The 15,291-nt window shown below is 44.5% G+C and overlaps 1 protein-coding gene across 3 annotated transcripts in view; it reads left to right on the top strand.

The window, feature by feature from the left end:
* The first annotated feature begins 2,038 nt into the window (after positions 1-2,038).
* Positions 2,039-15,291, top strand: part of GOLGB1 (golgin B1) — a 39,480-nt gene continuing 26,227 nt past the window's right edge. Inside the window, exons 1-9 of one of the 3 annotated variants that reach the window (XM_088166032.1) lie at positions 2,052-2,161; positions 4,310-4,470; positions 5,106-5,238; positions 7,101-7,197; positions 7,814-7,966; positions 8,701-8,853; positions 12,389-12,541; positions 13,490-13,612; positions 14,041-14,154. In XM_088166032.1, coding sequence (XP_088022158.1) covers positions 7,108-7,197; positions 7,814-7,966; positions 8,701-8,853; positions 12,389-12,541; positions 13,490-13,612; positions 14,041-14,154 — 786 coding nt within the window. In that variant the 5' untranslated portion in view covers positions 2,052-2,161; positions 4,310-4,470; positions 5,106-5,238; positions 7,101-7,107. Of the gene's footprint in view, positions 2,162-4,309; positions 4,471-5,105; positions 5,239-7,100; positions 7,198-7,813; positions 7,967-8,700; positions 8,854-12,388; positions 12,542-13,489; positions 13,613-14,040; positions 14,155-15,291 lie in introns of all 3 variants that reach the window. The other 2 variants (XM_014890786.2, XM_088166033.1) reach the window with 2 other exon arrangements.

The following is a 15,291-nucleotide window of genomic DNA, read 5'->3' as shown; positions in this document are numbered from 1 at the left end:
AGGAGCACAGAGGAACACTGGGGAACCCAAATAATCCCCTGGTTTGGCAAATCCGAGAACCACCACAGAAGTACAGTCAATCCATGAAAGACTCAATGGCACAAAGGGGGAAGAGCAAAGAGAGACAACCGCAGGCTGGGGAACACAAATTACCCAGTGAGAAAAATAAAGGCCCTGTCCCAGATCCTTCTAAATCTGTCACAGGGGAGCCATAAGTCCCATTGGCTTAGAGGTGGCAGCCATCATCATGAGTCAGTAGGAGAGGTTGTAGAGTACCCTACAAACTGAGTACTGCCTAGGGGCATGGAAAACACTGTGAGGTGCAGGGCAAGAGCATCTGGGGACTCACAACAGGATGTTTAGGGGAGTAACAGAGGGTGGGGAAAGGGATGTGTCTAGGTGGTTTGGGAATGAACAAGCAGGAGAAAATGGAGGCAAGGGGAATAGAAGGGGTTGGTTGCATGTAGAATGGTGCTAATCAGTATGAATGTCTATCCATACCTTGTGCCTGGTCATCACAGTCTTTCCTGTCTTCTAACACTTCTATCTCTTTCTTTTTATTTTTTTTTTTTTTCTTCTGGCTGCACAGCACTGTGCTCTGGGCGTATGTATGCATGGGAAGCTGTCAGCATCTGAGTCTTTCACTGAGAGGAATGTGATGTTCTTTTGAATGGTTTCCTCATTCTCTTTTTTTAATTTTTCCTTTCTTCTCTTTCCTTCCACTTAGACTCACATACATATGTGTTAGAGTTGTAAATATCTCATTCTGCTTAGAATAACTGCTTGCTATTACTACCAATATTAGCCCATGGTTGTACCATGCAAAGATAGATAAGTAAAATTAATTAGCCATAGATACCTGGAGAAATTGCTCTCATAGTAAAGTGAACAAAGTGAAGTAAACAAAGCTGCAGGCAGGGCATGAAAAATTCAGAGCACACCTGGCAAGCCTTGGTCTTGGGGCCCTGTGAGCTATGGACAGAGCCCGTGGCCACAGCAGGACAGCACTACTGGTGCCATCAGAAATAGGAATACAGTGCATCTGAGTGCACAATGAGGGCCAGGAGACAAGGAAACCGTGCTGCTCAGGCTTCCTGAACTCTTGCCCTACATCTGGCTGGGGGCAACCTCTGGTACCAGTACAGACTAGGAAATGAATGGATCAAGAGTTCTGAGAAGGAAAACAAAAAAACTGGACTGGCAAAAAACTGGGGCTGGTAGTGTGCACATCCGCAGCAGCTGAGGGGGACGATTCTGTCCCTCTGCCTCACTCAGGTGAGACCTCAGTTGCAGAGCTTTCTCCAGTCCTGGAACCCTCAGAACAAGACAGATCTGGAGCTGCCGAAGCAGGTCCAGAGGAGGCCACGGAGCTGTTCCAAGAATTGGAGCCCCTCTGCATTGAAGACAGGCTGGGAGAGCTGAGGGTGTTCAGCCTGAAGAAAAGAAGGCTCCGGAGAGACCTTATTGCAGCCTATCAGCATGTAGACGGAGCTTAGAAGAAACACAGAAAAATATTTTCGTGCCGAGAGCCGTAGTGCCGGAGCAAGGGACAACATGCGTGCGGATGCGCACGAGCGCAGGCTTGGACAGGATATCTCCGAAGCTGTCAAAGCCGGGTTGGACGGGGCCTGGAACAACCCAGCCTAGTGGGAGGTGCCTATGGCAGGGGGGTGGTCATCCTTTAAGGTGGAGCATCCTTAAAGGGACGTTCCGACCGAATCACTGGGCGCCACTTCGAGCGCAGCCCGGCAGGGACTGAGCGGGAGCCTGAGTCCCCGCGGCCCCGCCCAGTCCGAGCCTCCGTCTCGCCAGCACCGCCGGCCCGGCTCGAAACGCCGCAACTGATTGGTTGCTGCCTTGTTATTGGGCGGGAGCCCAAAGTGTCCTCGGGATTGGTCACTTCGTGCCATGTTGCAGGACAACCATGGCGCCGAGGCAGCTGCTCCGTCGCGATTGCTTGGCCGTCACGTCTATCTTTCAACCGTCGCAGCTGATTGGTTCTTCCACGCCGGGGCGGGGCCCGGGCGGAGGCGGAAGTGGTGGCGGCGCGTTCCGGTGCTGAGGTGGCGCGGTGGGAGCGGTTCGGTGGCGGTGGGGTTGACGGGGGCTCCTCGGCAGGTTAAAGCCGCCCCTCGGTGCTGATCGCCCTGCTATGCTGCAGGTCAGTACCTTCCCCCCGCTCATGGTGCTGTCTGCCCTCCCTGTGCGGACTGCGGGCTCTGCCTCCCGGCTCTCAGCGGCTGCCGCCGGCCGGGGTCCTTTCGTGGCTATGCGGGGCCGGAACGGATTCGCAGCTCCCTGAGGCTCGGGCCGTAGGGGGCAATGGGCCAGGGCCTCTCTTCTCGCTCCGGGCTTTGCGGCCCGGCTTAGTTCCCCCACGCGGGTGGGACGCTGCCGGCGGTGGCCCCAGGTACCGGGAGCACAGCCCGGCCGGGGGAGGTTCACAGTCTACGGGCCCGCATACCGGAGGCATGTGGTCTGGTAAATTTGCGGGGCTGCTGGGGCCTGGCGGCGCTGCCCACCGGAACCCAGTACGGCGCTCCAGTGCTCCCCGTCCCTCCTGGTTTCTCTTGCAACCCCTCTGCGCAGCGTGAGAAGTTTGCCCCCGGGCTTGTGTACAGCAGCAGTGTTTTTAATGCGTGTTTGATTTTAAACGAAGGAAAATGCAAGGAATTAACTTCACTTACGTATAATAAACTTAGAATAAATTAGGGAAAAACATTGTCAAGTCTTTCTTTTTTGTGGCTGATATCTAGGAATAGAAATGCCCTGCTTACTGCAGACTGTGCAGACTAGCAGTGTCCTTAGACTGTTTGAGTCAGGGATGTGTATTTCAGAGGAAAGGAACCTCCTTCAGATCACTCCTGGTAATTCCAGTGTTCAAAGTAAAGTCTCCACAGCAAAAGTTCATTAGTCACAGGTAGGCTGAGCAATGGTAGAGGATCCAAAGGTAGAGGCTTGCGTCCTGAGCACAGCGAGGGTCCTTGTGTTCTGCTGTTCGTTACAGAGGTGGGAATCTGTATGCCAGTGTGAGCCTGGGAGAGCTCCAGTCTTGTCTCTGAGAGCACTGTTTGCTTTATTGGGGTGAGGCAGTGGAACACTCTGGCCTTTTGTGTTTGTGAGGAAACTGGTTGGCATCGAATAACACCTGGATATTCCTGCGACAAGTCCTTGAGGCTAATGCACAGGACAGCCACCACCCTCTGTGCAGGCTGTTGTCTTTGGGACAGAATTTAAAGCTGTGTTATGCTTGTTCCTGGATTTGTTCTCAAGGAAGGTTCAAAGAAAGCAGAGCCATATTTTTTTCCAGTGGTGTCTGGTGAAAGGATGAGAGGTTGTGAGCATGAACTGAGACACAGGCGATTACCTCAATCATCAGGAAATACTTCTTCCCTCTGTGGCTTACTGAGCACTGCCACAGGTTGTCCAGGGAAGTCTTTATCCTTGGAGATATTCAGGAGCTGCCTACACAGCTTCTGCTTCTGCTCTTCACCTGAGCAGGGTGCTTAGACCAGATGACCTCCTTACTTCAGCCAGTATTTGGTTTTTTGAGAAGATTCTCCTCGAGCCTTTTATTTGTTGTCCTTCACTGAATTTTCTCCAACAAGTTCCTACTTCTTTTTCTGGAGAGCTCAGAACTGGACATGTTATTCCAGACGTGGCCTCATCAGTGCCCAGTAGAGAGAGGAAGGATCACGTTCCTCCTGACAGTGCTCCTAATGCAGCCCAGGATGCTGCTGCTGGCCTTTGTCATGAGGGTGCATTGGTGACTTAGGTCAGTTGTCCACTGCAATCTCCAGCCTGTCTCTGCAGTGCTGCCTTCCAGGGATGTATTCCAAGGGCAGTGGCCCACCTAGGCCTGTGTTTTCCCTGTTTTCTTACAAAGCAAACCTGTTGCTGTTAATAGAATTGTAGAATCACTTTTTGTTCCCCCTTCACATCCCTTGCCATATTTGGCTGATCTGAGAATAGAAACTAAAAATTAATTCAAAAGACATGAATTTCCAAGACCTGAGTTCAGGTTATTAAAGTCCACATCTGTGCAAATAGCTGTAGATGGTTCCTCTGTTTGTGTTTTTAAGGAGGCCAACTATGAGTCAAACCCAGCAAGTCTTATTAGCTTGAGTGCAGTATCAGGTTAATGTGGCCAGCCTGGACAAAGGCCAAGCAATATTTTCTCAATCCAGGTACTCATGCTTGAAGTTGTAATGTCTGTAGCATGTGCTACAGGCCCATGCAGATGCTAGATTCTGCTTCTTTTTTGTATTTCTAATACCACTTCTAATAATTCATCTATTGGTTCTCTCAGTCCCAGCCACATATTTTGCATTTTTGACTTTAAGAAGCTGAGGCCGAATGCTCAGTTGGAAGATCAAATACATCCTCTTCAAGTATTTGGAGACAGTTAGAAAGAGGCGTTTTTGCATTTGGATGGCTGTTTTCTGAAATGCACCACTGCCAAGACAGCAGGTTTGGTTCCTCAGTGGGGCATCGTGGGAGTGATGGTTTACAAAACTATAAATACTTAATTATTCTTTTAATGGATTCCAGACGTTTCTGGTCTCTAAATAAGTATCTCGTATTACCACTTTGGTGAGCAGTTGATGCTGTCAGGAGAAATCTCCCTAGCGGGAACTGTAAACCTGTGCTATTCTGGAATTCTATTAGTCTTGCTAGGGCCAGCTGAGAAGTGAGCAAAGCACCAGGACTTGTTTTACTGACTGTTGTGTTGTTGCAGAATAATCCTGGCATTCTGCCTCTGCTTCTGGAGGAGTTGTATCCCCTTGAGCTCTTTGCAAGAGCCTGTCTGAGGCCTGGGCTCTTGATGCATGTCTTTTTGCTGCATTAACTGCTGCTTGAGCATTTTATTCCATCAGCTGAAGAGACTAAGCTCATGCTATGCAGTGTGAGAAACCAGGGCATGTCCGCAAATCCATGTTCCCAAACAGAGCAGACTGGTCACTTTTCATGCTTATTGCAAGTGACTGACTAACAGTCCTGGAGTGTACTGTGTAGGATGAAGGATGGGCTTATTTCTTTATTATTGGGTAGTTTATTTTCTTCGTTTTTATTTTGTTCTTTTTCACTTCTCTCTTCATTAAAAGTCTTGGTTCATGCATCCTGTCAGTACTCAAGAGATAAAAAGGAATGGCAAGAAAGACCTGTGTGTGACTGCTCTACCTTGGAAACCTTTCTACTGAATCAGCAGATCCATGAGCTCCTTAGAGCACAAAGCAGGTTAGTATTCACATGCTCTTTTCTGCTATTGATGCTCTCATGTCCATTGTCATGTTTTCTACTTCTGCAAAATCAGTTGACTGCTACAGAGAAGTAATGCACTGCTCCTGTCCAGTGTCAATATTTTCATACATTTAAGTGGCAATCCAAGAACAGAGATTTGCTTAGTAAGACAGGAGAGGTCAGGAATGAGTGGATCTGTGTAGCCAGCTTCAGGAGCCTGCTTCTAGTGAGGCAGAGACAACTTATCATATTAAAAGATTACATTTGATGGAGATAATTTTAATAATGTAAACTTGATCTTATAGCTAACGTAAGTTTGCCTATTTCAGCTTGCACTACTGGTGCTTCTGTAGTTGTACAAATTATTTTGCCACTTACAGGCATGGACAGTTCTGTGGCCTTTCTGTTCAGAGATGTCAAATGTCACATGTGACCTCTTTTTTATAGAATGCTAGAATGATGATTCTCCCTGTGCATTTTTTCTCTGATTGAAATTGCTTATGCTGTGACTAGTGTCTTCTGCCTCATGTCCATCTGATGTGGACCTTGTAAGAGGTGTGTGACTCTGTCTTTAGCTCCCTTATGGGTGGTTGTAGAGAGGACAGCAATTGTATCCAACTCCTCACCTGCTGTTCTCAGGGCTGAGCAAGCCCAGCATTCTTATACTCTCCACGTGCTTTGTAATGCAAACCCCAGTCATCCTGGGGGCTCTCTGCTGCATTTGATTCATTATTTTGAAAGTGGGCCTCTGCTTCACGTATAGTCTTATAGGTGTGAATCGAGAGGAATGATTGCTTTTCTCAACCTGCTGCCTGCAGTCTTGCCAGTACAGCTCAGTGTACACCTGACCTTTGCTGTGGGCTTGGTCATTAGCACTTTGAGGTTGTCTTCTGCAACACAGTTGTACAGCCAGGTGCTACTCGTGCCTTTCCCATTCCAGGCATGGGCTTCTACCTTTCCTGAACTTCACTATGTTTCTCTCCATCTGTTTCTCTAGCCTGTTGTTATCCTCCTGGTTGGCAACTCTGTACTTTGATTTATGAAAGGCTCTTTCAAATTTGGTGAATTTAGTGAGGTGGAGTGCATCCCATCGTTTCAGTTAATAACAGATAATTTAATTTACTGCTCTCCCCAAAATGACAAGTTATATGTTGCTGGCTGGTACTGCTGCGTGCTTTTTGGTTCTTCACTTCCACTTGCTGGATTAGTTTGGCTCCTGAATTTCAAGGAAAGGAAAGAAGGTGTGCTAAGCAGCAGTCAGGGAATATATGTCCTCTCCAGTCTATTCCTCTATGTTGAAGTCCTGTCCTGTATGTGACATGCAGAAGTCTCATCATCTCTCTAATGTGACACACTTGTATCTGTTTAGCAAACATAAAGGCTCAGTCCATTACTTCCACTACTTATTAGCAGAAAGCTGATTTTATGTTACAGGCCATGTTTGGCCTGTAGAGAAATTACTCCATTTAACAATCACCCTTCTTTTCAGTAAACTGAACGGGTCATAGTTCTGTAATGTCATTGTTAAGAAAGATCAAGAATGAACTAGGAGAATGACTTGGCATCTGGTATAAAAAAGTATTTTTCAATCATACATGTAGAGCAGTGAAAGAATTTTCACGTGTCTTGACACCAACACATCTTCTGCTTTAATGTTCAGAGGCCCCAGCTGCTCCTGTTAATGTGACCATTTCTTTTTCCTGAGGTTTTACTTCGGCTTTTCTCTTCTGGCAAAGGAGACAAATTCCCTACAAGCGTGGTCACAAACTGCTGTAACATTAGAGATCAGCATAAGGGAGCTTATTCTTCATAGCAGTTTTCACTCGGGAACTGTATTCTGACTCTCCGTTTTGTTTTAGGCTCAAGATGCTGAGCCGTTTGTCAGGTTTAGCAAGTACTGTTTTACAAGAGCTGTCCGGGGAGGATGGAGATGCAGTTACTGAACCATCTATTGCTGTAAGTACAGTGTTGTCTTAAGACTTTCAGGTCTTATTGACAATTAGCTTGGGGAGTGTGGTTTATTAGACTGCTGTGAGAACTGTCTCCTGCTTCTTCCTTGATGAGCACTAGACTGAGCTGTCATTCCACTCTGCTTTTTTTTCTACTCTTCACCTCTTAAGTCAGCATTTCTGTTGGGCAGACCAGAATCTCCTCAGTTTCCACATCTCAAGGTGATCCTAGGAAACAAACTAGAATTAGGGTGAAGAAAGACTTCTAAGAATTCTAGTGATTGTGTGTAGCAGAAGCTCTGCTTGGGTGGGTGACAGTGGGAGGCTTCGTCTCTGTGCTGCCCTTTGGTATTGAGACACTGGATAGTGTGTAAGGGTGCCTCTCGTTTCAGATTCATTCATGTGTTCAGCAAGGTACTCTTTGTTTTTTGTGTGTTGGCTTGCAAGTTCGCTGAGCTTTCCTCCTGTTTTCATCTAACTGTGTATTTCTGCAGGCTCCATGAAATGCCTGCAAGGAGCAGAGTGCAGCTTTGAGGACTGGAGCTGAAAATAGCATGCAGATGCTCTGCTGCAGGCTGTTTATATTTTTTTTTTCCTTCAGAACACTCATTTTGTTGTTTCAGGTAGAAACTTTGCAGTCAGAAACAGAAAGCATGGAGGAGGCACCTGAGGAGTTGTTGGAGCGCCTAGCCCAAACAGAAAAGCTGGTTGTTCAGCTGAAGGATTTGATTCGAGAAAAGGATGCCCTGCTCCAGGAAAAAGAAACTGTATTCAAGGTACCATTTCTTTCTCCTGGGACCAAGAGTAAAATGCTGCTTCAGTTTTCTGTGCAAGCCAGTCTCTGGTTTCTTTCGAACATGAGATACCTGCATGATGAATAGCATCAGTTCCAGAAAATTATTGGAATTTGAAGAACAGATCCTAACCCTAGAGATGCAGGATATTTTCTGTTAGTAAGATTGGGTTAATTTAGCAGAGATAAGTTACGTACAAGTTACACAGCGTTTTGTCTCAGAGCTCTTTGAGGCCCATGCAGATTCCCAGTGGCTCTAATAAATACCTTGTGTGAGACTGTTCTTTCCCCACATCAGGTGTTTGACACAGAGCAGCCTGTACTGCTCTCATCCACTAGTCCAGAGGTTTTATGACACATTCCCAAAGGTACATTGCCTACCCTGAGGTATGGTGGGAATGCGGTTACATGAGATGGTTAGACTTCCTCTGCTATATGCAGTCCCTCAGAACTGAGTTTGTGTTCACTGCTGGGTGAAGTCCCTGAGTGCTCTGTCCCTTGAAAGGAAGTGCTGGGGTAGCAGCTACAGTTTTGGTATGTGTAGTCTTTCAGAACAAATTTGGTTTGCAGATGTGTTTTAAATAGTGCTCTTCCTGGGGAGGCAGGGTTAAACAGAATATGGCAGACTGACAAGCTGTGTAGCTTTTTCGAAGTGGTGCTTCTTGGGTAATAGCACTGGAGTCTGAGGTGCAGTCAGTTTGTGTCCTTCTCTTACAGAAAGAGCGAGAGGCCATGGATGCGAAGCTGATGAAACTTAAGCTTCAAGCCAAAGCCAAACTGGCGTCTCTGAACAAACGCATCGAGGAGCTGACACAGAAAGGATCACCACTGCCTATGCAGGCCTTAGCAGATGAGCTGGAGTATCCCAAGGTTGGGAGAACGGGGCTGCTAAAAAGATGTAGCTTCTATTGATAACCTAGTACTGTCTGATGTTTCAGGTCACAGTGAGCCAGCAAGGCCTATTTGTCTTATTAGCAGGATGTTCACAGTTCCAGCAAGGATGTCTGTCTGTGCTGTAGGAAGCCTATCTGTCCAGCTTCCTTGTACTGCAAATGCCCTTTGAGTGCTCAACTTGATCTCCTCAAGGGCAGGGGCTAGTTTCCCTTTGCATAACTTTGGTAATCCATTGTAGCCAAACTCTTTCCTGCAGAAACTGTGTGTCTGAGCTATGAGTTTCAAAATGTTACCTGTCTTGTCAGTACAGGAAAGGTTGGCCGGAGTACTAGAACAAAGAGGTAAGGAGATCATTGAAACTAGAAGGCAGTAACTTAAATATAAAAAAAAAAAAATTATTTTCCAGTCATGTTGCTTCCTGAGCCATCATAAAGTTTTATGCTGGGTAAAAACTGAGAGAAAAGTGTTCTCTATAAAGACCTTAAAGAGGCTGTTAGCTACTAACTAGAAGTTCCCATTGGAGCTGGTAGTTTTTGAAAACTTGAGTATGTGATCAGCAGAACAATGTTTTCTTTAAAAAGTTGGTAATATTATGGAAGAGAAGTGGGATATAAGTCCAGAATGGTTTCCAGGCATCAGATAATGTTCATTAAGCCAGAGAACATAAAGGTTATTTCAGACATTGAAAAGATACTAAAATATTACAGGAAACAATAAAAGGTGCATGTGAGAGCTGTCAGATGAGAGGCCACTACTAATGATGTGAAGATCAGTTCTATGACTTGTTTTTGATTGAGAGCGTCATAGAAATGTGCTTCTGTAATTCCCAAGACCAACTTGAGAATCTTTCTCAGTGAAAAGCACCCTCTGGTTTCATATATGGAGAATTGGATGGTCTCAAGGACTGACATAATAGAGAAATAAAGCAAAATTTACCTAGTGCACAGTCAAGCATTTCTGGTGTTGTGACACCATGTACTGCGAGGCCATAAACAGCATTCCTTGGCTGCAGAGGCCAGTGGAGACCACAGAGGCTGTTGAACTGTGTCACTTGACATTGCTGTCCTGATGCTGAGGCTCCTTCTTAGCTAAACTGTATGCAGCAAGTGTGTAACTTCCGTGTGCTGTTACATGACTTTGTGTACACTTACTGTTGAGGACTGGTGAGTATTCTTGCTTCAAAATTCAAATTTGTCAGTTGAAGAAGGCAAAATTAAAAAAGCTGATCATCAGTTTATTGGTGCAATATAGATTTTAGAAGCCTTATCTTTTTTATATACCATTCTTCCTATTCTACTGAGAGTGACAAGGCCTCGTGTGGAGTGTTGTCATGTTCTACTCACTTGGAATCAGGAAAGATAAATTCTGAGAGCAGCAAGAGTCTTTCTGTTCTCACATCATGTTAGTAGCTGCACTTGGGAGGCACTCAAACAGCTTGGTTATTTAGTCAACCAAAGTCAGAGAGGAAATGTCATTTCTTTCTACAATTGTATGAGGAAGGTGAGCAAGAAAGTAGGAGAGCTGTTAAAGGATAATGCAGGTGAATGGATGAATGTAAATTAGCCATTAAGAAAAATGGCCTTCTAATTAGAAGAGTGAGGGCTTGAGACAATCTCTGGTGGACATGATATGGACCACAGCCTTATTTGGTTTGGGTTAGAACACAGTTTGAGTGAAATTACGTTGGGGCAGTTACCTGCAGTATTATGAATTTGACCCAGAAAGCACTAGCTTCTTTCTTGCAAGGTTAGACCTACTGAGAAGATACAGGGTCCTTTATCTATACTTACTTCTCCACGTAGATGCTGTCTGGAGTAATGGGGGTATTTCCTAGACAGTAACCTGCCATTTGAAGGTGAAAATTCTAGGTTAGAGTTGCATGTTGTGCTGAAGTATTGAATATTAGCAAAAGGCTGCGTTTTTTCCTCCCTATGATGTGGGCCCTGTGCAAAGGCTGTATTTTAAATATCTGATTAGTGCTATTACATCCTGGACTTTTAGCAGATTGTTATTTTGAGAAGAATGGAAATACCATGGAATATGGAAATATTCTGTCATAGTATTTGTGTACAGAACAATTGAGGCTCCTCTCAAACTTTTGAAGTCTGTAAAGGTAAATTTTGTTCAGTTATAAGAGCCTATACATTTTGGAAAAATACAATATTTAAAAGCTTGAGCTCTGGGAACTTTGTGGCTGCTACTGTCCTCAATTGTGGCACTCCTTGTAATGATCAGTGTAAGAGGCTTTTCCCAATCCAACTGTAAATATCAATCCTGAAAGCTAATTACAAGTAAGCAAGCTAATCCACCCATCTTCCCCCCTTGCAACTCCTCTGCCCCAATCTTATAAGTTATGTATATCCCTGGCTTCTTAGAGCTTCCTGTATTTCTGTTCTTTATTTTTCTGTCCTATTCTATTTCTAAATTTAAGTGCAATTGAAGCTTCCTTGTCTGTCTGTTCTGCCTTCTGCCAATGACCTTATCTATAGGTGTAACATCTTTTGAGGAACAAGTAGCCTCTTATTCTTATTACACTGATTTATAAGTCCTTTTAAAAGCTCTCATAATATTTTCAGAATGGGTTTAAAGATGCAAATACTCTGTAGGATTCCTGTGTTATTGATGGTATTTGACCCAATACCTGCCACAAATAAAATGGGAGAGATGCATTTTATATATATTCAGTACAAAATACCCAGCACTGAGTGCTCACAGTAGCTGGAAGTGCTGAGATGAGAATGTAGAGCATATTTGTCTGCCCAGGGACAGGTGGCAAGGGACCTTCCCCTCACCCAGCTGGGGAGACAGAGAGAAGAGTGCAGGTGTAGTGTGCTGGGTTGTCTAAGTAGACACAGCCTAAGCATTTTTTATGTGAAATGTTTGCATTTCTTGGTTATGAGTAGAGGATTTAAATGCTTCAGAGTGGAGCAGAAGTGATAATTGTTTTCCTGTTCCCTTTGCTTGTATCTAATAAGTTGATTGCTATTAATCCTGTAAAGAGATTTCTTTGGGCATTTTCTATAGTCTAGAATGTCTACCCCTTTGTCACATGGAGAATATTCTTCTATAGCCAATTTAGAAATGTTTTTATTTCTGGTATTAGAGAAATTAGTGACGCTAAAAAGCCTCACAAATCAGGGTAGTCATATAATAAATAATGTATTTAATAATCTAATTTGCCTTAGTTTATGTAGTGAGCAGTCATGGACTGTTAGCCCTTCCAAGTGGTTTGATGCTTCCCAGTTAAAGACATCTTGTGCATATTTACACAGAAATAGGGAAAATATTTACTTAACATAGGGCAACTTCATTTAAAGAAACAAAAGGAATGTAAAGTCAAGAAATGAAGCAATGTAGTAAAAATAAGCATCTGATTAGGAATCAAGAGTAAAGTAGCATTTTAGTGTATTTTTTAAATTAATAAATTAGTTTAATTTATTAACCAGTTACACTTAAAAGTTTACTTTCTTCTGTTTCTCTTCTTCCCACTTTTTTCCTCTTGCAATGTCAGAAAAATGAAAATACAGGTGAAGGGCACAGAGAGGAAGTGGAAGTACTGAAAGAGCAGCTCAGGGAGCAAGAGGAGACTGTTCAGGACCTGAAGAAACAGCTGGCTGTAGCCAGAGTGAATCTGAAAGATGCTGAAATCAAGTATGCAACACAGGTACAAAATTTATTTTTCTATCCATCAGTCTGTGTTTCCTACCTTACTGCTTAGACTAGTATGATGGAACAGAACAATGTTTACACAGCTGGTCTCTCCAATTCCTTTACCTCAATTTTTTCAGTTTTGTTCCTCCTCAAATCACCTAGGTCCATCAATGTCACTGCCTTTGGCTCCTCCTCTAAACTTTATGTGAGTCTTTCATCATCCCAAAATAATCTTCTCCTGCCCCCCATCCTCTACCCCCAGGCCAGAAGCACCCTTGGTGCAAAAGGTGCTCTGCAGGCAAGAGATGGGTTTCACCCCTGGACAATGAGACTGATGGCTCTCTGAGGAGGGGGCATCCAATCGCTGGGAGGGCTTAGTTAGGGTGTCCCTTCCTCTGGGTCGGAATTTGGGTTCTTCCCTGGCTGCCCTTGCTGTTCTGGGATGGGCTTTGCAGTAGCTGAGGCAGGGTGTTCTTCCAGCTTCCAGGCGTGCCATGGCCTGTCTGTGTCCTGCTGTGGATGTGCAGGGCAGCTGCTTATCACAGAATGTAACAGCTTTAATGCTACATTGTAGTTATTTGTGGAAAGATTTTTTAATACTCTAAATTGCCGTTTTTAGCTTTTGGGCTGTGAATTGGGCTGCATCCTATACAATTAAAAGCCTAGAAGTTTTATGAACTGTTAGTTATATAGTTATCATATATTTTATTATTCTGCTTATTTGTAAATTAAATTCCATGCTTTTTGCTTTCTGGGATCTGAAATCTTATCAGTTGCTATGCACACATTAGTAGGATAAAGACACCAGGTAAAAATACCATTTGACTAAGATGTATAGGATTGTCAAGCTGAAAACTCCATCACACACACAATATGCTGATGCATGTTGAAAGCAAGCCTGTGTGTCTGTCAGGCTAATAACCTTGTTGGTTTGTTTTTATTTTGTGGCTTATGTTTTCAGCTGAGTTCCCTGCAGGAAGTGATTCAGGAGAAGGAAGCTCTCCTGGAAGAGCATGTGCACCAGCATCAATCTGAATTGCTCAAGATGGCAGTCCAGTCAGATGTGGAAGTAGAGATGCAACAGGTATATTGATATAATAATCATATAATGGGATGAGGAAGGAAAAGGACTTTTACCAGAAGACTCCCTGAAAGAGTCAATTCTCATTAAAGTAGCTCAGAAGGGATAAGAAGAAAGATGCTTTGGTTGTTTGGAGTTTTTTGGAGTACTAGTTGACACTTTGAGTCCTAGCTTCAATCTGCTGGTTTGCTATCAGTCGAAGAGACAGAACAGTTGAAAAAGGTTTATATTATTGTGCTCCATTTCCCTATTCATGAAGCCAAGTAAGCTCCTCCTGCTGCACTAGGGCTCCAGAATAGGTGTCAAGAAAAATGAATTAATGCAGGCTATCAAAGTAACTGTGTTACAAAAACGAGGTGTATTGATGAACCCTGGGAATCTAAACTTCTGTTGGTCTCCCCAATGCTGGAATGGCCCTGTCTCTCTCACAGAACCTGCGCACACTCCAGAGGAAGCTCGAGGAGCAGGAAGCAGCTCTGTTAGGACGAGCTCAGGTGGTAGAACTGCTGCAGCAGGAGTTACACGCTGCTGAAAAACAAAACCAGGTACCTGGTCTTGCTTTTTATTTCTTTACTCTGTGTGTATGGTAGATGAGGCCTTTGTCAGTAACTCAGAAGTTACCAGATTAGGGTTTTTTTTGCACCAGCTTTCCACCATGAAACCAGCTGAGGCTGCCCTCCCCGGGTCAGGCGTTAGAGCTGAAGGTCTGTGTGCACAGTTTACAGCTGGTACAGCCAGACAGTGGGGTGCTGCAGCTGCCAGCTCTAGTGATCCAGGTTCTGGACCCGTGGACAGGGTCTACATCTGTCCGTGCCCATACTGCTGACTGTACTTTCAAAGCCAAATGCACAAACCTTTGCCAAATGCAGAAATGCCTAACGCAGTGCTGCTGAAGCATCAGTGGTTTTGGACTGCAGTGTCCAGGCTAGATCAGAGAGAAGCAGCTGTTATTTGGTACGTCTTGCTGGCATATGTGTATATGGTGACACAACTTGTGGAGTGGGATTGGCTCTCACTTCATCAGTTTGGAGTGTGAAGAGGATGAGATCAAGTCTGTGCATATATGACTATATAGACATGTGCTCCGTGAGACAGAATTAAGAACATAACCTCTTAAAAGGTTGGTTTGCAGATAGAGGATGAGTGTATTTTTCGTTTTTCCGATATCTGAGCTTTTGAAAATTCTCCATCCCTTTAGAAGAGACTTACACTGAATCAGTCTCATATTTGTAGGCTGCATGATCTCCAGCCAGTCTAATGCTGAACCTCACTTTGATGATTTTTACACACTTGTGCCCCACATATTTTCTTTTGCTCTATGTCCCAGCCAGGCACAATGATGGGTCCTCTTACTACTCTGGAGAGGTAAAGAACCTCTGTGAGCTGACTTGTTCTCACTACTGACTGCATTGCTCAGCAGGGTGTATCATGGGGTGGTGGCATGGATATCTTCATGACATGGTTGTTGGCCTCCCTGGGCCTCTCCTTGGTGTCTTTGACTTCCCTCATACATTCTGTGGTCTGAAGGAGACCTGATATAGGTACAAACCCGAGGCCATGTGGCTGAAACCTACCCATAAAGTAAATGGAGTTGTTTATCAGATTTCTCCTGGTATTAGCTATGCTGACCATCCACAGCTCCAGGAGGAAGAAGTTTGACAGCAGGAGTTTGGGCAAGTATG

Source organism: Sturnus vulgaris, chromosome 5, assembly GCF_052056855.1.
Source record: "Sturnus vulgaris isolate bStuVul1 chromosome 5, bStuVul1.hap1, whole genome shotgun sequence".
In the NCBI taxonomy this organism is placed as follows: domain Eukaryota; kingdom Metazoa; phylum Chordata; class Aves; order Passeriformes; family Sturnidae; genus Sturnus; species Sturnus vulgaris.
This window is presented reverse-complemented; position numbering and strand designations above follow the sequence as displayed.